Source organism: Arvicola amphibius, chromosome 5, assembly GCF_903992535.2.
Source record: "Arvicola amphibius chromosome 5, mArvAmp1.2, whole genome shotgun sequence".
NCBI classification, from domain to species: Eukaryota; Metazoa; Chordata; class Mammalia; order Rodentia; family Cricetidae; genus Arvicola; species Arvicola amphibius.
Window position 1 is genome coordinate 30,741,094 of NC_052051.1, and position 25,801 is coordinate 30,766,894.

At 45.2% G+C, this 25,801-nt stretch overlaps 1 protein-coding gene across 1 annotated transcript in view; it reads right to left on the minus strand.

The window, feature by feature from the left end:
* Positions 1-25,801, minus strand: part of Cfap61 (cilia and flagella associated protein 61) — a 273,757-nt gene that overhangs the window by 134,075 nt on the left and 113,881 nt on the right. The window contains exons 16-17 of the mRNA XM_042055131.1: positions 24,711-24,917; positions 21,019-21,153 (exon numbers count right to left, since the gene is read on the minus strand). Coding sequence (XP_041911065.1) covers positions 21,019-21,153; positions 24,711-24,917 — 342 coding nt within the window. The remainder of the gene's footprint in view (positions 1-21,018; positions 21,154-24,710; positions 24,918-25,801) is intronic.

Genomic DNA, 25,801 nt, shown 5'->3' on the forward strand with positions numbered 1-25,801 from the left:
TCTACTTTTTTATAGAACACTATAATTAAAACATTTTAAGCTTACCCCTCCGGGTATTTGAGTGTATACGTGTCTGTGTGTGTATGTGTCTCTGTGTGTATGTGCGTGTATGTGTGTAAATGCACACCTGCCACAGCACATATGTAGCAGTCAGTTCAACCACATGTGTTCCGGGGATTGGACTCCGGCTGTCAGGCTCACCCACAAGAGCCTTTATCTGCTGAGCCATCTCACCTGCTCCCAGGTACATCTCTTAAAACAAGAAAACTTGCTGACTTAGTGTGTGGCTCCCTAATCATTCTCAAGTCCATATGACTACGGAACAACTACCCACGTTAGCATTTCAAACGAGAATGCGGCCTCAGAAGTCAGAAACAACTTCAAAAGAGTTTGAAGGCATTCTTCCTATTAAACTGTGCGCTTCCAAAATAATGACATTTATGTATGGGTATCGAAGAGTAAACGTTTTTCCCTCCATCTAAAGCTCACTCAAATCAGGGAAAAACAGCTAGTCTGCCTCTACAAACCTCATCTCCCCACCCTTTCTCTCACACAGAATCCTTGACTCCAAACACATGCAGTGTCAGCCATATTAAGGAACTCACCACCTGAGTAGCCTAAAGTTCGGTTCAATTCTCATATCCTGTATTGGGCCTGGCTTCGTGGCCTATACCCAGCTGCCCTTTAGTTGCTAATGGCAAGTCTTGTTTGTCACCAGGCTTCTGTCTGTAAGCTGGAGATTCCCATGGCCCTTCCGAGGTGGCTCAGAGAACTTAAGAGAAACGCTTTATTTACCAGGCCATGAGTCTACCATAAAATGACAGAACGCAGACCTGGCCAGATACACTGAGCACGACAAGGGTCTCAGGGCTTCTACAGGCTCCTCCAGATCTGCTGCATCCCCCGCAACCTCCTATGAAGGTGCTCTAAACACTTGGGTTTCTAAGGCTGCTTCATCAGGGAGGCAGGGCTGACTAAACCACTGACTGCTGGTGGCTGACATCACCCTCCAGTCCTTCTTGTGTCCCCGGTGGTTGGGAATGGGCCTGAAATTCGTCTGTTCAAAGTTACTACCTTTATAGGGATGGAGGCAAAATCCTGTCATCTCAATGGGAGTTAGCTATCATCTCTCAACTGATTTTTCAAAAGGTTGGAACCTAGGTCTTTGTTTGACACTTTGAAATTTTAATATAAGTGACTCCATTTGGGGCCTGCTTTCGTCAGAGCTAGCAACAAAGCCATCTAACTTGGCGGTGGAATGGCGACTACATATGAAGCAATGTGTGTAGTAAGAGGGCGCTTGTTGGTTCCCCGGCCACCTAGAACCGAAATAACCACACAGAAACTGTATTAATTAAATCACTGCTTGGCCCATTAGCTCTAACTTCTTACTGGCTAACTCTTACTCTTAGTTTAACCCATTGCTAGTAATCTGAGTATTGCCACAAGGCTGTGGCTTGCCGGCTAGAGTTTCAGCACATCTATCTCCAGCAGTGGCTCCATGGCATCTCTCTGACTCCACCCTTCTTCCTCCCAGCATACAGCCTAACTTTCCCCACCTAGTTCTGTTCTTCCCTGCCATAGGCTCAAAGCAGTTCTTTATTCATTAACCAATAAAAGCCACACATAGACAGAAGGACCTCCCACACCAAATGTGGACTGTATATGTGGCCATGTGAAAAACCTCTTCACAGACCTTATCACCAAACTGTTAGCGTGAAGCTTAGCCCATCAGCTAACGACAGCATCTGCACATGGTACGCACTGGCCTAAGAGCTGAGCTGTGAATGAGGCTTAGCTTTTGCTGTAGGAGGTGAGGACGGAGTATGTGGGGGAGGGGCAGTGTATCGGGAAGCTACTGCTGTGTAACGAATGACTTGAAAATGCACAGGATTACAGGAACAGATGCTCATTTAGCTCCTGGGACCGTGGGTCTCATCAGCAGACCATGCTCTGGATGCAGTTCTGAACTCAGCTGCGAAGCCCTGGAGTCAGCTGGCCCAGAATGGCAGGAAGAGTCAGGGAAGGATTCCCAGAGAAAGTGACAGCTGAGCTGGATTTATAAAAAAAAAAAAAAAAACCCAACAGATAAAGGCAGATAAAGGCGAGAAATCGCTGGGTGAAAGGGAAAAGCCAGACCAAGGCTGAACACTGACACACAGGTCAGTTAGTCTCTATGCATAGGTTTACAGACGAGGTCTTGGATGGGAGGCAGAATCAGCATGTTTGGAAAGAGATGCGAGGGAGGAAAGAAGCAGGGGTCAAGGCAGAAGGAGGGAGGGGAGGCTGAGGACCAACTGGGTGTGCTTCACTGTCCCCATCAGCCAGTATTTGGCACATCTCTCAACCCGGAGTGAAACGAAAGCTCTTATTCCTGCAAAGAATGAGCTGTCTAGTGCAAGCTGGGCCAGCGGCCCTGCGCTGCTGGGTTCAGGCCCAGGGGGTCAGCAGGAAAATGACAGTCCTGGAGAACCGCTTCTTTACTGAGAATTTCTGTCCAAGCAAATGCTGTCCCAGGTAGTATTGTTTTGTTTTGAATCTTGCTATACTTCAGCATTTCTTCAGGTTTGCTCCTGGATGTGTCCCAACACACACTCACCAGTCCAGTGAACAGGCTGCCACACGTGACTGAGTTTAGGATCTAGTGTGTGCCTCTGTGCACAGTGATTGTTTCTTTTCAATCAGTCTTTGTGTTTCTGTTGACATCCAACTGTATCTCCAATTCTGTTTCAAGAAATCAGGGTTCCTTCTTTCATGTCAGTGCGAACAATGGTTTGGATTCTCTTTCACGTGACTTGCATACCAAAAGGCTCACTGGGGCTACTGTATGAACAATGTACAATGGGTGTTTTCAAAGAATGGGCTTTTCTGGAAACTCCTACGGAGTATGCTAAGGCTCCAAATGAAGTTCAAAGGAATTTGGTCAGAATCAATGGAATTGCCTCTTGGTTGAAGGATGTGGAGCGAGGAATAAGACAAATCCACCTTCCTTTTAAATTGAAATGAAAAGAGAGGTTGGCAGGCAGCTAAGCAGAAACCTCGGCAGAAAAGGAGGGTAAATACAATAAATGGGGGTGGTTCTTGGGAACACAAGTGAGAGATTCATCTTAACAGAAGGTGCTGGGCCAACTCAGCTGTTCAGATCACATCAGATCAGGAAAGAGAAGGGTCTTAGTCCCACGGCTAATTCTTACGAAATGAGGAGTCCCCAGCATGAAAGAGACTGCCGTAAAAATTCCCACCTGTTTCCTTCTCATTCTTTCAATTAATTCCTGATGGTTCTGACATTATTTAAGACCCACCAATCGCATGACTAGTGGAGACCCCCCCCAAAATTAAGCGTTTGATATACCTAAAGTTTTGAAAACAAACCCAGACAGTGATAACAATGTTCTATAATTAATTAGCACAAAGGCTGCACGGTGCCGAGACGTCCTGATGGGAGGTGGATGGCTGCTCTTGAGGGTTAATGCCTATGCCACAGCAAGTGTGACTTTCTGGACACCTCACGTCGCAAACACAAAATCAAACACAAATCCTCCTCCTTTTGCTAAAACACATTTTTTTTCCTTTTTCAATCCCCTGCAATCCTTTGGAGTGGATGGCAGGAGGCAGATACAGTGTACCGTAATTAACACCCGCTCACCGCTAACATCCCACTTGGGTTGGTGTAAAGATAGGTCACGTACTTTTAATTTCTCACACGCATGTCAGTGGTAAACAGTCCCAGCATTCGTGTTAATGACACCATCTGGCGTGTCCCCTAACTGTGTAGCCTTCAGCTTCCAAACAAGATGTAATGTCAGCAACACATGAAACCCACTGACATTTACAGTAAGGAAATTTATTATCAGCCATTGGTTTCATATAAATGTGTTTGCATGACTGCTGGGGCTTTAAACTCATCACCTTTGCCAGGCGAGCAAAGGTGCAATAAATAATGGATTTTAAGTCATGCATGTACTACCAAATCATTAAACATTTATCACACAGGCACAATAGCATCTTGAGCAACAGTTACCACTTGAAAAATTAATGCCACTTTTGAGGGTTGAATGGAAGCCATTCAGCCTAAGCGTTAACGATTTTTAATATGTTTCAGTATAGAATACAAGGATTTTCAACATTGCTATTTTTTAGGTGGAACGTGACTATGTATATGTAAATAGCTCTTTAAAATAATTTTCTCTTGAAGAACAATTACTTTAAGCTCTTTTGTTAAATACTGAACATTGTAACTGAAATGTTTTGTGAAAAACAAGTAATTGTTTAAACCTTTTTTCAACACCATAAAATAGCAGAAGAAAGGTTCTTTGGGGATTAAATGTATGCTTCCCTTTTAAAAAACCTTAATGAATTCATCAGTTATGGTTGCAATTAAATGACTTTAATTTTGGATTAAGGAAACGAATATGAAGTCAAAAGCAACAAAATCCCTTGAGTAACCGAGTTGCATTTGCCCCCATCCCTATTCCTTTAGAAATATGTCCCCAAGCATGCCAGTAATTTTCTTCTATAGGTTTGTCTTATGGGTAACCATTGCTTTAAGTTAATAATGAAAAAAAATGCAGTTAGAAGGAGGGCGGATACTGCCTTTTTGGAGGAGTTAGCAAAGAATAATAGTGTTTGATTGAAAGGAACAAAGAGAAACATTGGTGGGAACTTTACTTGCTTGCTGGACATGGAACAAGGAAGGTGGGCAAAGCCAGGGCTGCCATGGGGAAGTTCTTCCTTTGACTGGCAAAGGGTGGCTGCAGATTGTGCTACCCAGGGTCACAGTGAAGATGGGGCTCTAGAAGGAAATCTTAGCCCATTCTCAGAGTGTAAAATTGTCCCCTAGAAAGAAGCCATTGGGTAAGCCCTCCTGTGAGTGTGATTGCGGGGCAGCAAAAAGATAGACAGATGACAGATGGACAGACAGACAGTCCTGAGTTCAAATAAAGACATGACTTCATAGGAGACCTCTATCCTGTCTTATAAAGGCTGACGTTTACTTTAAGAGCCTGTAAAATTTTAAATGGGACTGCAATGTAAGAGTTAACCAATAAGAAGCTAGAGCAACTACAAGCGGCCTCCCTTCACCAACACTGCAACTCATGGATTTTCCTCTCATTTTTCTCATCACCCATCAGACATGTACCAGACAAAGGGAGCAGGTAGAAACATCCCAAAAGGTAGACTCCATCCCAGCCCAGGAGGAAGTCCGGAAAGATGCTCTGGGAAACCCAGCAGGAAATTGGAATCTGAGTCCTGTTCCTGAATAAATTTCAAATCAGTGGAGGAAAATTTGAGACTTCCTGGATGCACCTTGAATAGTGACTGTCATTTAAATGGACCCAGGACCTGGTCCCCTCTTCTGTCTGTGTCTTGGGGTTGGAATCCAAGATCTGGGCAAGACCATGCATCTGCAACACTTGCTTCTTGTGCTGTTGGGCAGCCTCTATGAGGAGTGTCCATCTTATGTTGGGCTGGAGTCAGGGTGGGAATCACAGGAATGGGGAGATGAATATACTCTCTCATGAATACACCTACCTACCCATCTACTGCTGCTTCAATGCCATGAAGAAAATATTTAGAATTGGGTGGCTACTATCCCTCCACAGCTGTCTTTGGTACTGAGGGAGGAGGTCTTCTCTGTGCAGCCAAGTGGTCTGAGTTCTATGCATGTACCCACAAGTCTCCCTGACACAAAGAAACTTCTTCAAGGGTGAACTTTAGAGGCATTATGTAGACGTTAACTCAGTCCGCTGGGACTCTTTGGCCTATTTTAAATGGCATATACTGCTTAAGCCTTGCCATTAAAACAAAGGCATTAAGTATGGGAATTTTTTTTCCAAAGCTGTTTTCTAACAAATGTTCCATGAGAGCCCACACACTCACCCGACCCTCCCATCTGTCACTAATTAATTTACAACTTTCCTAGACCTCTAGCTGTTCATGCTATAGTTTCTGGAAATGACTCCCAGGTCTGTCCCAGTGGGGAAGAATCACAAGCGACACCAAGGAGGCTTCTGACGCGTCCTTCACAGTGGTACTGGCTCCCTAAGTACTTTTAAAATCTGTCTTCTGCATAAGTGTGTGTGTGTGTGTGTGTGTGTGTGAGAGAGAGAGAGAGAGAGAGAGAGAGAGAGAGAATGAATCACACACCATGGCAAAAACAACTCTCCTGAAGGGTGCTGGGTGGGGGAGAACAGTTAACAATGAAGAACAAGAAACAAAAAGCCGTTCAGCAGATGCATGCCATTTTTTTCTCTCCAGTGTGGACCAGTTTTTCTTGTTAATTATATCACCTATTCTTTCCTTATATTGATAATTACATAATTGCAGGAAACAGATGGGTGACAGAATGCACCCAGATGGTGACAATGTAAACAGGCTTACAAATTGCTTTTTCTTAGGCATATTAAAAAGAATTATTCAATAATACATAGATTTCTATACTCTGCACATCTGTCAAGTAGAGCCTTCAAAATGGCAGTTACTTTGTCAATTTTCTTTTCTTCAGCAGATACAATATCCTCCCTAGGAATTCCTGGGCAGCCAATTGCCATGGAGATAAGATATTTATGTTTTTCCAAGTATCTGGACACCTGAAAATTTAAATTCTTATCTGAGCCCACCCCTGCCTACTGTTTAAAAAAATAAGTTGTATTTCGAGAGGTCTTATGATCTTATCTATATATTTATATAGGACTAGCTATACTTTGAGCAAGCCATGGAAGGTTGGAAAGATGATGGGTTTGCTTTAAGAATGCATTAGAGGGACTTGGAGATAGCTCAGTGGGTAAAATGCATACTATCCAAACATGAGGACCTGAGTTTGTATCACTAGAACCTACATACAAAGCCAGCCAAGGCAGAGGGTACCTGTAACCCCAGGGCTGTGACAGAGACAGGAGGATCCTGGGGCTTGTGGCCAGCCAGTCTGGCTGAACTGGCAAGCTCCAGGTTCAGTGAGAGGCTCTGCCTCAATAATAAGGTAGAGGGGTTAGAAGTTAAGAGTACTGGCTGTTCTTCCAGAGGACACGGGTTCAATTCCCAGGACCCATACGGAGCTCACAATTGTATATAACTTCAGTCCCAGGGGATCTGATGCTTTCTTCTGGCCTCTGTGGACATCAGATATACACGTGGCACACAGACATACACTCAGAAAAAAAAAACCTACCCATATATATGAAAATAAACAAAAATAATAAAGTGGGAGGAGAAACTGACAAAGACAATGTAGATCTCTCTGGCTTCCAAGGCATGCGTACACATGTGCACATGCATTTTCTCATTCAGGTACACACACACAAACACACCTCACAGACAGACAAAAACACATGGAGAAGATGATGCATTGGAATGACTGCATCTAATGGGTTTTGTGAATGAAGTTCTTTTAAAATTACTCATAGAGCATTGATGCTTCACTTATGGGGTGTGTGGAAATGTGCCTGCACGAGGGGCCAGCGAAGGACTGCATCTGTTCCTTCAAGCTACCACCCCTATGTCTGCCCCAAGGATGCAGGCTCTTTTGAAGTGATGTTGAGTAGAGGTGTGGAGGTGCTGGTGAGGTTTTGTTTGTTTGTTGTTTGTTGTTTTGTTTGTTGGGAACAGAACATTCTTATGTAGCACAGGCTGGATTTGAAGTAGTAGTCCTCTTGTCTCAGCTTCCTGAATGTTAGGATTTGGGTGGGGGCTTCACCATACAGTGCACTACCTGCCCCCACTTCCCTTGGCTTTCTTCTTGATGCACCTGGAGTTCCTGACATGTTGTATGAACAAACATGTCTGCTTGTTTCCTGCTCGCTTCCCCCACTGGACACATACTCTGAGTGGCAGGGATTTGCTAGGTTCTTAGTGTTGTATTATCAATGAACAGGACAGGCCCACCATTCAGTCAGCACCCATCGAACAGTGACAGAATAAAAGACATCAATGAATTTCCCAATTCTAGGCCTCCTAGCTGGACCACGGTGTAGGCAAAAGAGTCTGTCCAGCCAGGGCATGTGGGATTCCGGTCTAGTGAGCTGAGGATGCCAGGTGGCCCAGGTTTCCCTCTGACATGAAGGGCAGGTACAAAGTAGAGTGTGTGGATCGGAGTCAAGGACAAAAAACAGACCATGGAGGCTTAGGGAGAGACAAACCCGGATGACTTCTGGTAGAGCAACCTGGCTTGGGAAGAGCTTGGATGAGGGTGGCAGAAGCAGTCACAGAATTCCACTCACTACACTCTGGGCAGATGGCACAGAGATGTGATTCACAGGAAGGATGCAAACACTCTTTGAGGGTCAAGTCTGGGTGTGACTGTCCTTTGCACGTTGAGAGAGACAGACAGAAAAAAATGCAAAACTCACAGGAAGCCTATGATGACGCAGGGGCCTGAGTCTCTTTTGGAATTTGGGATCCAGTGGAGTGGGTTCCAAGAGATAAGCCATTAAGGAAAGAGAAGACAGGGCGATTTGTCTTCTGGAGTTCTATCTCTTCGTGTTTGGTGGGGGACCAGGATCTCTACAGGCTTAGCGAGTGCTCTGTTTAGAGAGTGTTCAAGCCTCTTGGGTAGCAGGCAGCACACAGTCATCATAGAGCAGAACCCACAGATCGTGGGAGGTACTCCATGTGCTGAGAAGGCAGTCACCTGGGTTAGAGAAGGCAATGGGAAACATCAGGGGCTGTGTCTGTCTGTCCTGCCCATCTTCTTGACGACAATGATAGGAGTTATGAGCCACGGAAATCACAGAAGCGGTGGGGTGGGCACAGAACCTTAGTTTTACTAACAAGAGTACACAGACACTCAGTGCATGGGGATTGATTAGTTCTGTCTGTCTAGGAAACAATTATTCATCTATAGAATATAATTCTGCATTTACTACCTGATCATTGGTGGTTTATCACAGAAAATGCCTGATTCCATTTTGAAAGTAACCATTCATTCTGGCTCCGTGAAATCACCAGCCTGAGGACCAGTAAGTAGCGATGGGAATGAGGGTAGGTTTGGTGAGTGGAACTTTGCTAAGGTGACCAGAGGGTGCTGTCTGTCGCATGCTTCTGGGAAGCAGCTCCTTCTGGCTAAACAAGCAATGGCTACCATGGTGATAATGTTAATGACACAGAGCAGGGATCAAGCGGCCCAGGAAGTAGGAGCAATGGCACAGTGTACAATTTAAGTTTATGACCCCAAGTTTCACTTGAATGGGTGTGGCTCGTGTCTGCTGTGCTACGGCCAAGTCGTGTTCAATAGTCCAACAAGTAGCAATAAAAACCCTTTATGACTCCCATGTTATTTCCATAACGTGTTTATTCTGTTCCCCCAGCCCTGTTTCACATGATCCCTTCTGTTTTCTTCTTCCTTGGGGTGGTTAGAGTAACAATCATGGCATCTGTGATCTTGAGGAAAATGGTCTGAGGAATGATTAATGTTGGGATGAGCGCTTCAGTTCTAGAGAATGGTGGCAGTTTGAGACTTGAACACCAAGAGCTTTAAGCTCTCTTTGTTGAGGAGACACCTAGTGGAATGTGAGCCATGTTTCCTTAGCCAGGACCTTATAGGTCGCCCTGGGCTGGGGAGCATGTCTCAGGCCCCTTCCCAAGGTCCATTTAAGCTTTTGCCTGTGATGCTCAGGTACTATTCTCTCTCAAGATTTGTCAAGCGTGTCAGTAATGATAATGTGTACCCTCGGAATGATTTCATGGAAATCACTGAGCTGCAGATGCCTTCTGATCCACGTGAGCTCAATTTGACCATAAGCCTGCGCAGCTTCTGAGGTGGTTTTTCCTGTGTTCAATACGTCCCTCCTTTTTTCCAGTAGAATGTATTAACAAGTTATAACATGCAAATTTATTTCCATGAGATCCTAAAAGGGAGATGTATTGTACTCTCAAACAGATGTGCCTACGGACATAAAATCATTTGCTACTGAGTGGGTCAGCCCCCCGGGGACTGCTGAGTTAGAAGACAATGGGAAGATGGAAGACTATCCGCAATGTCCACCTGCCCGGCAAATCTCAGTCTGACCACGCAAGGCAGCATTGTCCGTGCAGTGACCGTTTGTTTACTCAGAGACAGCATCACGCCAGCAAGGGGAATGTTCTTTCAGAGTCAGGAATCTTAAGTTTTCATTTTCAATCCCCAAATGACTTCATTTAAAAGATGGCAGCTTCACCTTTGATCTATTCATATCATTTCCTGCAATTGACTCAAGAAATCCTTCCAAATGTGCTCTAAGGCAATGAAGATGGACATAGGAACATTGTTAATGAAAATATGAATTAAAAGCTTCAATGGCTGATGTAAGGGAACTGCTCATGATGATGAGCCATGGGTCCTTGTGTCAGTAGAGCATCACAGAGATGTCAACTGGGGCCACTGAAGCTTCAACACAGTGGCTCATTCCTCCTCAGAACCGCCCCTCTTCCAAAACCAGAATCAGGGCTGAGAGGGTGGGTCTGTGGTAAGAACCTGACAAACACACGAGGCTCTGAGTGACAGAGAATGTAGTGGTTACAATAGAGTTGGGAGGAGGAAAGGAAGTTGAAGCAGGAGGATTGCCATGACTTTGAAGCCAGTGTGGGTTACATAGTAAGATCTAGGCTAGATTTAGCTATAGTGTGGGACACTGCCCCAATTCAAAAAAAAAAAAAAAATGAGGACTTTAATGTACAGACCAAATGGCATTTAAAGCTCTTGCTCAGCACACCACTGTCAGAGGAGGGGTGTTGGAGGCAAACCTCAGCAGTGAAGAGCACTTGCTACTCTCAAGAGGCTTGAGATGGTAGCACCTACATCAAATGGCTCACAACAGCCCCTAGATCCAGTTCCACAGACGCCAATGCCCTCCTTTAGCCTTTGTAGACATGTGCACACATGTGACATATACTCACACATACATACACAACAAAATATATGTATATAAATACACACATGCACACACATATACTGTCAAAGAAAAGATATAAAATCTTCTGGTGGCTTTCTGGAGAGTTCCTTAATACTGCCTTGTTCTATGCCCGGAGAGCCCCGCCTCCATCATGCAGAGAAGAGGTGGGATGGCCCTGTCTTAGCCTCAAATCACAGAAGCTTCACCTATGGACCCTGTAGTGAAAACTGCAAGAAAAGGGTGTGACAGGCCAGCCTGCAGCCTGTACTGGTGGAATCTGCCAGTCCCCAGAAGGATGAGCCTTGGCTAAGTCCTTAAAGGCAACACCGCATCAAGAAGCAGAGATGGCTTAGCCGCCAATAAACTGCCTGGGAATACATGTATGCTGGTCCCAGTGCTGGAGGGGGGTCTCTGAAGAAACCCCACGAGAACCCCAGGGGGAAGAGGAGTCCTACCCACACAGCCAGGACTGCCCCAGGGCAGGACACGTGGAGAGTAGGCTTGGGGGTCTCCAAGTTCCTCCCTCTCTTGGCACCATTTTCAGAAAAGTCAGAAATATTCCTAAATTCCTAAAGAGGAAGAAACTGACAGGCTTTTAAAAACAATAAGAATAAAACTGCCAGTTAAGTGTTAACGTGGGAGGGGCCGGGTAAAATAGAGGAGCCTCCCTGGTCTCTGGCTTCAGCTGCAAGGCAGGGAGGCTGGTTGACCTTTGCATGGAAATCAAGTTTCTGTCATTACATAAGACAAAATTGGATGTTTTATAGAATTACAATCATGTGTTGTGAGTTGAAGTGGCCCATGGAGCTTTAATGAGCTAAAACTGACCAGAAAAGTCACGGACTTGCCCACTTTGTGTCTGGGTACAGGAAACCCAGACACAGTGAGTGGACACACAGTCAAGAGAAACAAGAGCAGGTGGCCTTGTGATGGCTCCCACAGTCCTGAGAGCTCCTCGCTTCGTTCCCCAACTCTCCTCACCTCAGGCTTCCTGCTCAAACTTGTGTGAGGGGAAGATAACCTCATAGATGCATGGAGCCCCATGGAAGAAGCAGTGTTCCTTTATCGGGGTACCAGGATCAGTTCCCGCCAATGGGGGACCGCCTAGCTGTATCAGGGTACCAGGATCACTTCCTGCCAATGGAGGACCGCCTAGCTGTATCAGGGTACCAGGATCACTTCCCGCCAATGGAGGACCGCCTAGCTGTATCAGGGTACCAGGATTACTTCCCACCAATGGAGGACTGCCTAGCTGTATCAGGGTACCAGGATCACTTCCCGCCAATGGAGGACTGCCTAGCTGTATCAGGGTATGAGGTGGCACAGGAAGAGAGCAACAACAGCTCGAAGAGAGGGCAGTTTTCAAATAACCGAGCGAGACACCATACTCAACTGGAGCGTTTTTCATTGAAAATGATTTAACCAGACACACATACACACATGTGCACACACACATGTGCACACATACACAGTGGTGGTGGGTGGACGTTGCACATTTACAATGGCTCATGATGGGGGAGCAGGAGTACATGTGCATGTGGAAGTCATGTGTGTTAATACTCTGGCACCATTTCACCTTGTTTTGTTTTGTTTTCCCACTGGAACCTGGGACTCAACAATTAGACCAGACTCCCGGGCCAAAAAAGCCCCCAGAAATCTGTATCTACCTCCCTAGTGTTGGGATTACAAGTACACACTACCTCACCTGACTTTTTGTGGAAGCTCTGAGGACTGAACTTAGGTCCTCATTCTTGCAAGCAAGCACTTTACTGACTGACCCACCTCCACAGCCTCTACACGACACAATATCTATAAAGGTGGCCTGTCTATAGAAAGGGTGAATATGGTGCTGATTTTGTCTAATCTTTCCCTACCATAAATCCATACTGACTTTGTCATGATATTCTATTTATAATCAAGGAGGGATATATAACATCTCTAGTCAGCACCTGCAGCTGTCATTTGACTAGACCAAGTATTGTAAAATACCAGAGCCACGCCATCTGTGGGCACTGCCAATCTCTTCTTCCCCAAAGGCAAATTCTAAAGAAGCTACTAGGCCATGAAGACCAGCTCCAGCCTGGGAGCCTGGGACCATTGGAGCCTCTCTCAGCTACCACCTTCCATTGCTCTGTGGCAAACAGCTGATAAGTTAGTATCCAGGGACTTCTGGAATCTCTGTGTTACTCAGGCTAGCTCTGTGGGAAGCAGGATGCCCTCTCCCACATGGCAGGGGTTGTGACAAGAACCCAATCAACACCCAGGAAAGCCTCCGGGGTTAGGGTGGAGGGTCCTGTTGAGAAACTCTTTTTAAGGGGCAACACTAGCACTGGAGATGGACTGGAACAAAGGACTCACAGGCAGCGTCAAGACAGAGGTCACCACTATCTCCCTCGGGCTCAGATGAGCATCTATAGCCCCATCTCCCCTAAACACTGCTTCAGGGCCCAAAGAAGCCCATGTCTGGCTGAACAGGACACTTAAAAGCAGGAGAAACTGTATTTAACAATATCTATGCTTCTCTGGGAAGACCCAGCAATTCCACTTCTAAGATAAACAGTCAAAAGAAATGGAAACACACGAGAGAGAGAGAGAGAGAGAGAGAGAGAGAGAGAGAGAGAGAGAGAGAGAGAGAGAGAGAGAGAGAGAATGTGAATTTTCATAACATAATTATTCACAATAACCAAAAGGTGGACACAATTCAAAGGGGAGATTAAATAGACTGTGTCATTACCCACATATATAATATAATATTAAGCAATAAAAAGAATAAAGCACAGACAAACGCCACCACATGGCTACACTCTGAGAACAGGCTAAGTGAAAGAAGCTGTTCACAAAATACCACATGTTGTATGAAGTGTCCAGATTAGGCAAGTTCAAGAGATAAAGTAGACCTGTGGTTGTCAAAGTCTCAGAGTAGGAAGCAAGGATAAGAGAGAAAATACTAAAAATGTAGGCAGTAGGGATGGTTTCATCACTCCGTGAGTATACTAAGCCACAAAACTGTGGCTTGTGCAGTATTAATGATGATTGGTCTCAGTTATCAGTGTGGGAGACAGACTCTAGACACGGCCACGGGACACTTTCTTGGTTAGCTTAATTGAAGTGGGAAGATCTATTCACTCTGGGCGGCACCATTCCCTTGGCTGGGATCCTGGACTGAATAGAAAGGAGAAAGTAAGTTGAACACAAGCATTTATGACTCTTCTTTCTTGGCTGCAAATAAAGCTGCCTACAGTTTCTTGGGCTGTGACTTCCTCACCATGAAGGAACTGTGACCAAAATAACCAAAAAGAAAAAAAAAAAGACAACAAAACAAAACAAAAATACCCTTCCTAACTTGTCTTCGTCACAGGATTTTATCATAGCAACTGGAAAAGTGACCAAGACGTGTGTGTGTGTGTGTGTGTGTGTGTGTGTGTGCGCGCGTGCATGTGTGTGTGCTGTGCGCGCGCATGCAGATCTACTTTCTTGAACTTATTATTATTTAGATCATAGTAAAGTTTTGTTGGAGGGCCATTGTCTTGCACCATTTATTCTACAAAGTGAGGGTGAGATTTGAGATTTGGCATTGGTAGAAGATGCTACTGGGACACTGAAGTCAGCTTCACAATCTACTCTCATCAGTTTTCTATCATCCCGCATCCCAACTCCTATCACCCAGCATTTGCCAGCTGCGCCGCCAGCTCCCCAAGGAAAGCACCAGGCACTCCCATGATAGGCGAAGAACACTGTTGAGCCCCATTCAATATAGAGCTGAATCTTGAGGAGTTTGTAATATAACCACCATATGGGATCATATTTTTTCCCCTCTCATGGCAGCTGCCACCATAATTCCGAAAGGCTTGTAACAGCATGCTGATACAACTCAGAGAGAATTAGAGACACCCTCAATCTATGGGTGTCTCAAAATAGGCCAAGCACGGCAACCTGTACCAGATGTCTGCCTCTCCGAGCCTCACTCAGCCAGAGTCAGGCTGGTACAGGGTTGACACTAAGAGCGGACGCTCTCTGGCGGGGGTGGGGGTGGGGCACCAAGTGTGTTATGTTTTGGTGAAGTGGCTGGTGTCAAAGAAGTCAGGGAAATTAAAAAGTCAGTGTCAAGCTGTCTTCCTTCTCTGTGTGCCATTTCCAAGATGGGATTGGATTTAGACATTAGTGGATAAAGTCGACAAGTCACTACTAAGAGTGAGAGTTGGGGCAAGCATCTGCCTAGCTGGAAGGACTGGACAAGTGACCCCACTCTGACACACACACACACCCGTCTGTGGGGAAGAGGGTCACAACAGTAAGTGCTGAAGTGACAGTTATATAAGATAGTTCGTCCAAAGCTTTCAGCCACAGCTCAGCAAACAGTAGCCACAGAAAGGAGGGCTGCTGTCACCTTCTAAGAGAAAAGATTGGTGACGGTCACAAGGACAAGCTGCTGGTTCACAAGCCATCCTAACACTGGCATACAAGCAGCATACTATATTTAATGAGGTAGTGTCAGAGAATCGGGGGAAATGACATGGACGGTATATTATTTGAGGAAAAGAGGGAGCCCGTTGAGGAATTTATTCAATTTCTTTGCAAATCAGAGGAAAGGGGTTCACTACCATTTGAAGGAACTATGTTGCCCAGGAGAAGCATGAACATGGAGGGAGTGGCTGAGAACTGGGTTGAAAAAGCAAACCAGACCCTGGTAGCGACTGAGGGGTGAATTTCATGCCAAGGAAATCTCCTCGTGGTGGCATTAACAGTGATCAGTACATGGATGATGCTGAGAATCATCTTCTGAGAAGAGACTAGAGAACTGTGGGTTTTGGTTTGTTTTTAAATCAATTCCCAGCAACCACATGGTGGCTCACAGCCATCTATAATGATATCTCGTGCCCTCTTCTGGCAACATGGAAGGAATGTTGTATATATACTAAATAAATAAATCTAAAAAAAAAAACCACACAAGACACTTCAACCACAACTACAACCAAGGGAAGGCTGACTACTCTCAGTGACCATTACCAGGTTTAAGGAAGAGCCTGGGAAACAATGACGCTGGGGAAGAACCTAGCAGGTGCTGGGAGAATAACGCAATTTCCCAAGGCAGCAGATGCCCACGTGCAACGGGATCCAGTAACCGTCCATCAGATGGTAATTATAGCTGGACTGGGGAAGAACAGCCCGGATGAAAGGGGGCAATTCAAAGGGTAACTGAATGCCAGCCAGTGACATCTTCTTGAGATCACATACCAGGAAAGGGTGGGCCAACATTTAGCTCTGGGGATGGGGGTGGGGAGCTTAGAAACACTGCCAATTTTCCTTGTAGAAGGACAAAGAGAGATGTGGAGAAAACAAACACAGAGAGTCCAAATGGAGGCCTCCAAGGAAGTTAGTCTGGATTTCATCAGACTGTCAATAACATCAGAGCTGATCACTGTGAAAGTATGATTTCTCAGGCGGGGAAGGATATCATGCATCCATTCTAAGACCACCATAAATCAAGGTGAAGAAAAAATAGCTAGAATAGACTATTAAGAACTTTGGCGAATAATAAAGATAGTGAATTTCTGGAGTTTATCATTGTAAATCATTGCTACTTAAATACCCCAAGAGGAAGCAGGACCTGGGACATGAAGTACAGATACCACAGGAATTCTACAGACATAGGTTCAATACTGAATTGAGTCCTAGCTTTGACTATCCTTCCCCCTCCCCCATCTACCTCCATTAATACTCTAAGTAAGGGGCAGGGGAGATGGCTCTGACAAAGGACCTGGATTCAGTTCCCCTGGCACCCATGGCATCCACATGGAGGCTCACAACCATTTGTAACTCCAGCTCCAGGGGATCCAGTGCTCTTTTCTGGTTTCTGTAGGTACTGCGTGCATAAGGTGCATAGACATACATGCAGGCAAAATACCCAAACACATAAAAGAAATAAGTTAAACAGAAAGTAAATATACTGTAATGTAAACTGTAAGTCTACTGACAGCTTCCCCAAGAGTAGTGACAGTAACAGAGTCAACTCAAAATCCCTCTGGGGTGCAGGCAGGAAAGAAAAACAAATGCTTCTCCACAGATCTCCTAAGTAAGAGAAAGGCAACTCACTCCAATCTTTAGTTTGTCTGCAAAAAGAATTCGAGCAAATTTTGAGTATTTCTCAGGATCACAGTGTACATGATGGTGAGCTATCATGACCCATTTAATAAGATCCCCAGGCAACAGCTCAGAACATAGGTGCATAGACCAAGATGGCGCATTCAAACTGCATGGGAATCTTCCAGGCCTAACGTGCAGATTATGATACCAGGAAATGCCTTCTCGCTTCTCTGTGAATTCCTACTGCTCAGCTGGAGAGATATTATTGTGACTCTTGGGAACCAGCTTCTAGAAGGTATGAGAAAATGAATGCCTTCAGGTGCTTTCCTATGGCCTGCTCTGAAATGAGCTGTCCATTTGGAGAAGCGCTGGGAAGGTGCCTACCCAAAGCAGGCACAAGTTCCATGGCCTCAGGGTGGGGAGGGGAGGGCACACTGCTCTACCCATGCAGAGATGAATCTCAGTCACGGCTGCCTTGTGCCAGATTCAAATTGGCAACCCACCGAGATGAAACACGGTCTATCCCATTCCTCATGACTGGAGTGATCCGTCCCCTTGAAGATCGGCTTCCTAGATGAAAGCAAGGGGACGGCCACTCAGAGATGTGCTAAGCATGGTCAAAGGCATAAGAAGCAAGCGGCTGGAGAGAAGAGGATCTGGGGGGGCTGTGGAAGCTAATACATGTGGCTGAGGGATGTGAGACTTACAGCAGAAAGGGAATTCTGTGAGAAATGGTGACTGTCAGCCCTGCATGGTTCACCCATAGGAATTCTAGTTCCCTTCTCAGATAGGGATGTACTTGAACCACATTGAAATTATTCCCCAAACAACCATATTGGGTTCAACTCTTCTCAGACAATTGCTTAAAATGTTGAACTCATCTAAAATGATTTTTAAAAGAGAAAAAGCTTTAAATGATATAAATCAACATCTCAAGTTTCGAATATTTAGGTCCATTCTATGTGGGTTATAATGTTGCTGATCCTTTGATAGGATCTTTACATTTTCAAAATTGTGACTCGAGTTTGGCGTTGCTACTGTGTTTGTTTGAGGAAGTGCTGGAGATCAAAGAGAAGACCCTTCACACTCTAGACAAGCATTCCTCCACTGAGCTGTGGCCCCAGCACAGACACTATTCACTGGTCTTGAAACCCTCACACCTCTTCATTTTATACAAAGCTGATGATCTAACTCCAGACACTGTACAGGCTAAATGCCACCAACCCCCTTTCCCAATCCCCTTAGTAAACCTTCAGTTTACTAAAATACACATCAAGATTGGATGTGGTCAGTAACGGTAGATGCAGCTCTTAGGCAGTCAGAATTCACCGACGCTGTAGACACCACAGGATTAGGACTGTGCAGCAGGCAAACATCTGCACCATCATTTTTCTCACCGGCCCATTGAGGGCTTTTCTTTCTGGAACTCAGGTTTATACTATCGGTCTCCCTTGTGTCTTAACATGTGCCAGGGCTCTAGAAGGAGAAGGAGTCATGCATTCTGACATGAGCAGGGAAAAAGTTATTACATGTAAGGAATGATTTCAAATCACGCCAACCTCAGAAGTAATGCTAGGATCATTTTTAATGAAACAAAAATGTTTTCTCTCCACCTGGAGCTCCAGCTCATCTCAACATGGCTCAGTTCCAGCGGTTCCCGGAGGCAGGCAGAGGACAGGCAGGAGCGTCTTGCATGCTTGGAACAATATGCTCATGCTCCATACAACAGCTCTGCATGCCTCCCGAACAGCTTGAACATCCCCCTCTCATTCCATGAAAATGCTGGCTGAAGTCACAGGAGCCCTAATTACACAAAAGGCCTAGCCCTGTCTACGTGAAGGCGTGTAGGCAGTTGTTGCAAAGGTATGACATCGGTCATCTTTACCGGATCCAGTACATACACTGCAAAGCATCATCTGGTGAGATATCACACACAAACACACACACACACGCGCGCACACACGTGTGTGCATGTGCTTCTAATCAGAATTATGGAAACTATTTCTGAGACAGATACAGCATACAGCTGCTTTCTCTGACCCTAAAATGCCATCTTAGCACCAAGTTGGATGTCTGGTTCCAGGATGTCCCAACGCAACAGGGCCCTGGTCCCCCTGGTGGGCCCCTGTATATCTCACCTTCAAAGCGCAGTGGACTCTGACACTAAGGACATGCCCATAGACTGATAATACGAAGAATCTGCCCATGGTGTTTGCTTCCAGATGATACTGGAGGAAGGAGAAGCAAGTGGGGAGAAGGAAGATACCAACTGGCCAAGAATAGAAAATGACTGTCTCCAGGTGCTGTGTACAAGGGGAGTTTTAAGGGCTCTATAACGGGCCCCGGGACTGCAAACATGGTGTGAGCAGGTCTACCCTTCCCGCTGCCCTCTCCCTTTCTACCCCATTAGATTACGTTCCTGCTAGCCATCGAGGCCCATTCACTTACTTGGCTACTTCCTTATGCCTAACTCATTCCTGAGACTGATCATCAAGGTCCAGCTACCAAAACACCAAGGCCCAGCAGCCAAAACTCTATTTGGCTACACTGACTAGCAAGTCCCATCAGGCCTTACCAACTCATCCAAACATAGACGTCCCCTTTTCTCTTTGGAAACCACACCAGCTGCTGTCTTTGCCCTGTCCAGAGGTGCCCCACCCCATAGCTTGTCCCCTCAGGTGTGGTCTCTCCTTACTTGGAGGCCCCTTCAGATTTCCACACTTCTCAAGGTGCGGTTCACAATAAGAAGTCATGTGTGAACTGGTCTATGAAGACCTAAGCACATGGAAGTTTCTAGTAATTTGACAGAGTAATTCTATGTCTGCAAATTTTAACAGTACATAAGTGAACTTGGATTTTTTCTGTCTTTGCATTTTAAATCTTACTTTTCCAGGAATTAATTTTGCTAAAACTATGACAGACTGAAATCTGAAAAAAGAGTAAGGGAAAGGTCTCTCATGGCAGGGGGTGGGGGATAGGAAACTATGCTCTATATGATTGTATCTGCTCACCACCTTCCATAATAAAAACTTCAAAAAATAAATAAAACCAACCTGCTGTTTATTTTCAGTCTCTCCTCAAATATAGATGCATAATTGTTAGAAAATAAATACAATTTTTGTTATTTTACCAATATAAGGATCCTGCCAGACTTGAAGCTGCCTCAGTTCCAGAGAACTAAAGCCTCTGGACTGGAGTGGGTAGTCTCCACCCCTGTGTGAAGCCGAGCTGGGGGCGTCATTCATACGTTCCCTGTGAAGAGATCCCTCAACTCTGAGGAACAGCTCCTGGATTTAATGTTTGAGATGTTTGAACTTCCACTCTCCCGTTTTAGCTTTTAGGAAGAGCAAATCTTAGCCACTAACATATTTTACTTTTAAACTCAAAGTTCCCAGAACACTGGGGAGCCTACATGTTGGTCCCATTTGCCATGTAAATTACAACAATCACCAAAACTGGCTGTGTCTTCACATACATGAACTTTGACATGCAGGTACTAGGCCCCTTTCTTGTCTGGTCATAAAGCCATTCCAGGACTAGTTTCTACCTCAAGGAAGGTAAAATAAACAAGCCTGTTACTCATTTTGACATCCCACAGTTTTTATGCAAGTATTAAAAAATCAACAACAAAAATGAAAAAACAATGCCAGGTTAGGACCAAACCCCTCCAACACGACATTTCTCTTTGGCAGCTTTGTCCTACCGGCAAGAAGACCACTGACTGACTTAAATGCAAACAATCAATTGAAAGGGGGATTCTAAATTTGCTGGGGGGGGCGCGGATGGCTCTAGGCCACTCATTTGTCTAAGGACCAGCAACAGCACACAGGGTGTCCCTGCTGAATCCTCTGAAGGAGGATGTGGCTTCTGTTTCAGGCTTTTACAGTGAAATAACCACTTGAGGGCAAGGCTGCGGGGAGCCCTTGCAGGGCGCCGCCTGTAAGGGTATGAGCGCCAGGTTCCCTGTAATTAAGAAGCAGCCTGCTCGGTGAAGACAGGGCTGCCACCCCATCTGCCAAGCCCGCGGGAGCTGGCACCGTGCCTCCCTGCCTGCCGCCCTGCTACCCACCTGATCCTTGGAGACCTCCTTTGATGGAGCGTTTATGCCAAGCTTTTCCAGAGGATAGACAATCTGTCGTCGTGGTCGCACGGGAACCAAGTAATGAAGGGCAGATGTCAGGGAGTGGGCGTACGAGTTCTGGATCTGAAAGGCAGCAATCTCTACTTTAGGGGAGAGAATGTCAGGGGCGCACAGCGCAGATGTCTGCATGCTGCTTGACAAATACAAAACTCTTCACTCGGCCAAGTCAGAGAGGGGAGGGGAAAAAATCAGCAAATAAACAAACATACTCTTCGAGCAGAGGAATGAATTGTAGATAATGCCTGACACTAATGAAGATAATTATGAGAGTAATTACATTACTATCTCTGTGGGAATGACAGATAAACAAGTGGTTTGGTTTATGGGATTTTTCAGTACAAGTATTTCCCCCAGGAGAATATTCTTCTCCATAGTGATCGTGAATCAGCTTGATTTGACCCCATTAAGCTGTGTTATCCGAGTCCTGTTAACCTTTGTGTGTCTGGCACACGCTGCTTTAACACACGTAGATACAAATGCCACCCAGGGGGCAGCATAGGCCAGATGTGAAAGCACTCAGGCAACATCACTGGGGCTTTTTTTAAAAAATGAAATAAGGGTCTTCGAATGAAGGAATAAAATTGGAAAGTGGGGATAGAGAAGAGGATCAAATAATTTTGATTTGTATTATGATGAAGTTATGAACTGGATTTATGCTTGTTGAAAGAGATAAACAATTTTTGCAACAGTGCCTTAAATATTAATTTTATCTAGTTTTTAAAACTTGACAGAGAACAGTGACTCTCCCATTTATGAAATCTTGGGAATTATAAAAAAAAAAAGGAAAAGAAACTCAGGGCCAAGAAACCCTTTCACCCTTGCCACGGTTGGGGTTTCTATTACAGTGAAAATCTTTATCAAAAAGCAAGTTGGGGAGGAAAGGGTTTATTCGGCTTACACTTTCATATCATAATAGAAGGAAACCAGGACAGCAACTTAAACAGGGCAGGAACCTAGAGGCAGGAGCTGGTGCAGAGGCCACGGAGGAGTGCTGCTTTACTGGCTTGCTTCCCATGGCTTATTTAGCCCACCGTCTTACAGAAGCCAGGACCAGTGGCCCAGGGATGGCACCACCCACCATGGTCTGAGACCTCCCACATTGATCACTAAATGAAAAAATGCCATACAGTTGGATCTCATGGAGGCCTTCTCTCAGCCGAGGCTCCTTTCTCTGATGACTCTAGCTTGTGTCAAGTTGACACACAAAACCAGCCAGTACAACCCTCAAGTATAAAACTGTGAAGAAGCCAAACTGGCAATGATGTATTTACTCACTGAATTGAAGCTAGAGAGAGGAAAAAGTAAAGCAGAATTAGATGTATCTTAATAAATGTAATAGTTTGCGTATTACTTGGGTGCCATTTTAAAGTAGCCATGGACATTTATATCAGCTTCCATGAGAGCTTTCATTTATTTGTTTTTGATTTTTCAAGACAGGATTTCTCTGCGTAACAGACCTAGCTGTCCTGGAACTAATTCTGTTGACCAGGCTGGCCTCAAACTCACAGAGACCCACCTGCCTCTGTCTTCCGTGTGATGGGATGAAAGGCGTGTGCCCCCACCGCCCGGCCTGAAAAGCTCTTGAAAATCCTTCACCACTGCACCTCACACCCTGACTTCACACATTACCGAAAATAAGAACCCCGGAAACCCTGGCCAGAGTGTGGTTTTCATGTCTATTTCATGTGAATGTCTATGTCAGTGGTTCTCAACCTTTCTAAGGCTGTGACCCTTTAATACAGTTCCTCATGTTGTGGAGACACCTCAATCATAAAACTATTTTCATTGCTCCTTTATAACTGTAATTCTGCTACTATTATGAATCTAATGTAAATATCTGATATTCAGGATAGCTGATAGTTGATCCCCAGAGGGGTCGTGACCCACAGGTTGAGAACCACTGGTCTACGTCCTGATGGAGATGTTTGCATGAGGTAAAGGGAGAGCAACTGCCACAGTAAGATACAGGCAGCTTAATTTCATTGCTGGAAATTCTGCCTTGGGGCAGAATTTGGGACTTCTCACTCAAATGACTTGGGACAGCATCTCACTCTTGTCTTTTGTGTAAATCAACTGGCAGTTTGACTGAGGAAAGTGTTCCCCAGTGTGCTTTGCAGGTTCCCAAACAGCATGTCCCTAACGCCACACTGCTTGGAAAGCAGACGCGGGCACAATGAAATGCCCAAGATGTCTTTACTGTGGATGCAAGCGCACTTTGCTCTTGACATGCCATATCCAGGCAGCATGGCAAATAGAAACTAAGAATTTAATATCACACCTGGAAGGTCACACAGTTGGTATCCAGTCAAGCGTAAAGTGAAGGAAATTGTTTGGGGCCAGGGTTTTCCTGTACAACTGTTATCTCCCAGGTCATTAATCATCTTGCTGACCTGCTACATTTTACAGGGAACACAAGCACCAAAACAAAACAAAACCCTACTGAGGCAGGGTCCACGGCTCATGACAACTCTTTGGCACATTTCTCTTCCTTCTTTCCCACAAGCACTCCTCCAGCTGTCTTTTGTTTAAGATGATACAGGGGCACAACTATTATAGTAAGTGTACGTGCTAATGCACTCACAGATTGTCTAAGAAATACTTTGGCAAGTAAGATCATTTGAAAATTCCCCTTCGTTCCTCGTGGACACTGAGAAAAAGGATGACAGTGTCAAGGGCTCTCAGCAGAATGGGGAAAAGCTTGAGGTCAAGACCCAGAACTGAGGGGACAACTTCCACTCAACCTAGAAGTTGAAAGTCACCACCTTGAAAGTACACACCAAGTTGGGGACCACTATTAGTGACCAAGGGACCAGTTTTCAGAGTCCCCATGGGAATCTGGTCTAAATCACACTTTACTTGTGGAACATCCAGGTTACAGTACGTGAGTAGGTGAAGGTGGCTGCGTGTGTGTATCAGTAGCTCCTACGAGACACCGCTTGAGAAAGAAAAGGCAAGGGCACAGCCTGCATGGTAAAACGTGCACTCCTGAGCACCAAAGCAGGATAAGAGGAGGATGTGGAGATGAGATGAGCTGGTATTTGGATGGATATAAGCAACATGTGCATGGTCTCTGTTGCTGTGCTACTCCACGGAAGTAGAGCAAGCATTAGATGGAATGCCATAGGTATTCCCTAGAGCAGAGTTCCATTACAACTGTACATCTCCACCATTCATCCATTATTTTTATGGAAATGGTTATACATTTTATTCAGAATGCACTGTATAGCACACCAATTTTATAGGATGGAACTACTTTATTTTACTCATTTCTGTAGGGCTCTATATTTCAAAGAACATGATAGGGTCATGTTGGCTTCACACCATAAGAAATAATTTGCTGCTTGTGTCTTATACAGCTAGAGTTTTTGGTTGCCATTTTGTCAATATAGGAAAACCGACCAATTTGTCTAATTACATTGGTTCTTGTTGTTTCAAAAACTGGAAGCCTCCCGGACTTGCGCCACAGTGAAGCAAATGGCCTAATCAAATATGGCCCGTGGAGATTCAGCTGCATGCTACAGTCAAAGTCCTCACAAGCAAAACAAACAAGACGCAGTGCACACAGGACGCCACCGTGCACACCCATGCGCAGGAGGGGACAGCCCATGCCAGCCTCTTACCTTTTTCTCCCGGGATTGTGGGTATATGGGGTAGTAGAGACACGACTTAAAGCCTAAGCGAAGGATCTCCTTCAGGAAAAACTTGGTGTAGTGTCGGAAAATAGGGTTCAGGGCAAAATGGTTCAAGCGCCCATGTTCTTCTTGCTGGTGGTGGCTGAAGTAGATGAAATCCTCGATGTTATAATGAGATCGTATGTACTCTATATCCTAGAGAAGAGGCAGAGGAAGGATGCTTCAAACCAATTACCTGTGTGCATGTGATAAACAGCTATGTAAAAAAAGGCCCTTAAGTGGGGCTGGGGAATAGCTTACTTGGTAAAGATCTTCTCATTCAAACACGAGGACCTTAACTGATCCCCAGAACCCATGCCAAAAAAAAAAAAAAAAAAAAAAAGTCTTCTGTGCTGTACTCTAATCCCAGGGCTGGGGAGATAGAGACAGGAGGATTCCTGGAGCTCATGGGCCACACAGCCTCATTCAGCAAATGGCAGGCCAATTTGAGAGTCTGTCTTGGAAAACAAGGTGGACGGCTCCTGAGAAGCAACACCTGAGGCTGTGCTTTTGCTTCCCCGTGCATGCACATATATATGCACACACACATGGATAAACATACACACACACAATTTTTAAAAATTGCTTAAAGTGCAGTAGTAAAAAGTGTGTTTCTTCCACTATTCATTATCTTGTCTTTAATTGTGTTTGCAGTACTGGGGGTTGAGCTGAGAGTCTTGCGCATGCTTGGCCAGTGCTCTGCTCCTGAGCTACATCCACAGCCCTTGGTTATTGAGACTGGGTCTCTCTTCGGGAGCTCAGGCTCACCTTGAACTCACTATGTAAGCAAGGCTAGCCTAGAACTAGTGATCCCCCTGCCTCAGCCTCCTGAGTTCTGGGATTACAGGTTTACAGACACTGCCATGCTTGGCTTACTGACTCTTAAAAAAGAAAGTGTGTGCTTGTTCAGGTATCTGTCTGTGGAAGATGGCTAACTAGTTTTGTTCTTATGTCTCTGGCTACGGTCAACCTGGCAAACCTTAGGTGCCGGGTCAGGCTCGGCATAGCAGTCTCAGCAAATTTCTGGGCACGAGGAGCAC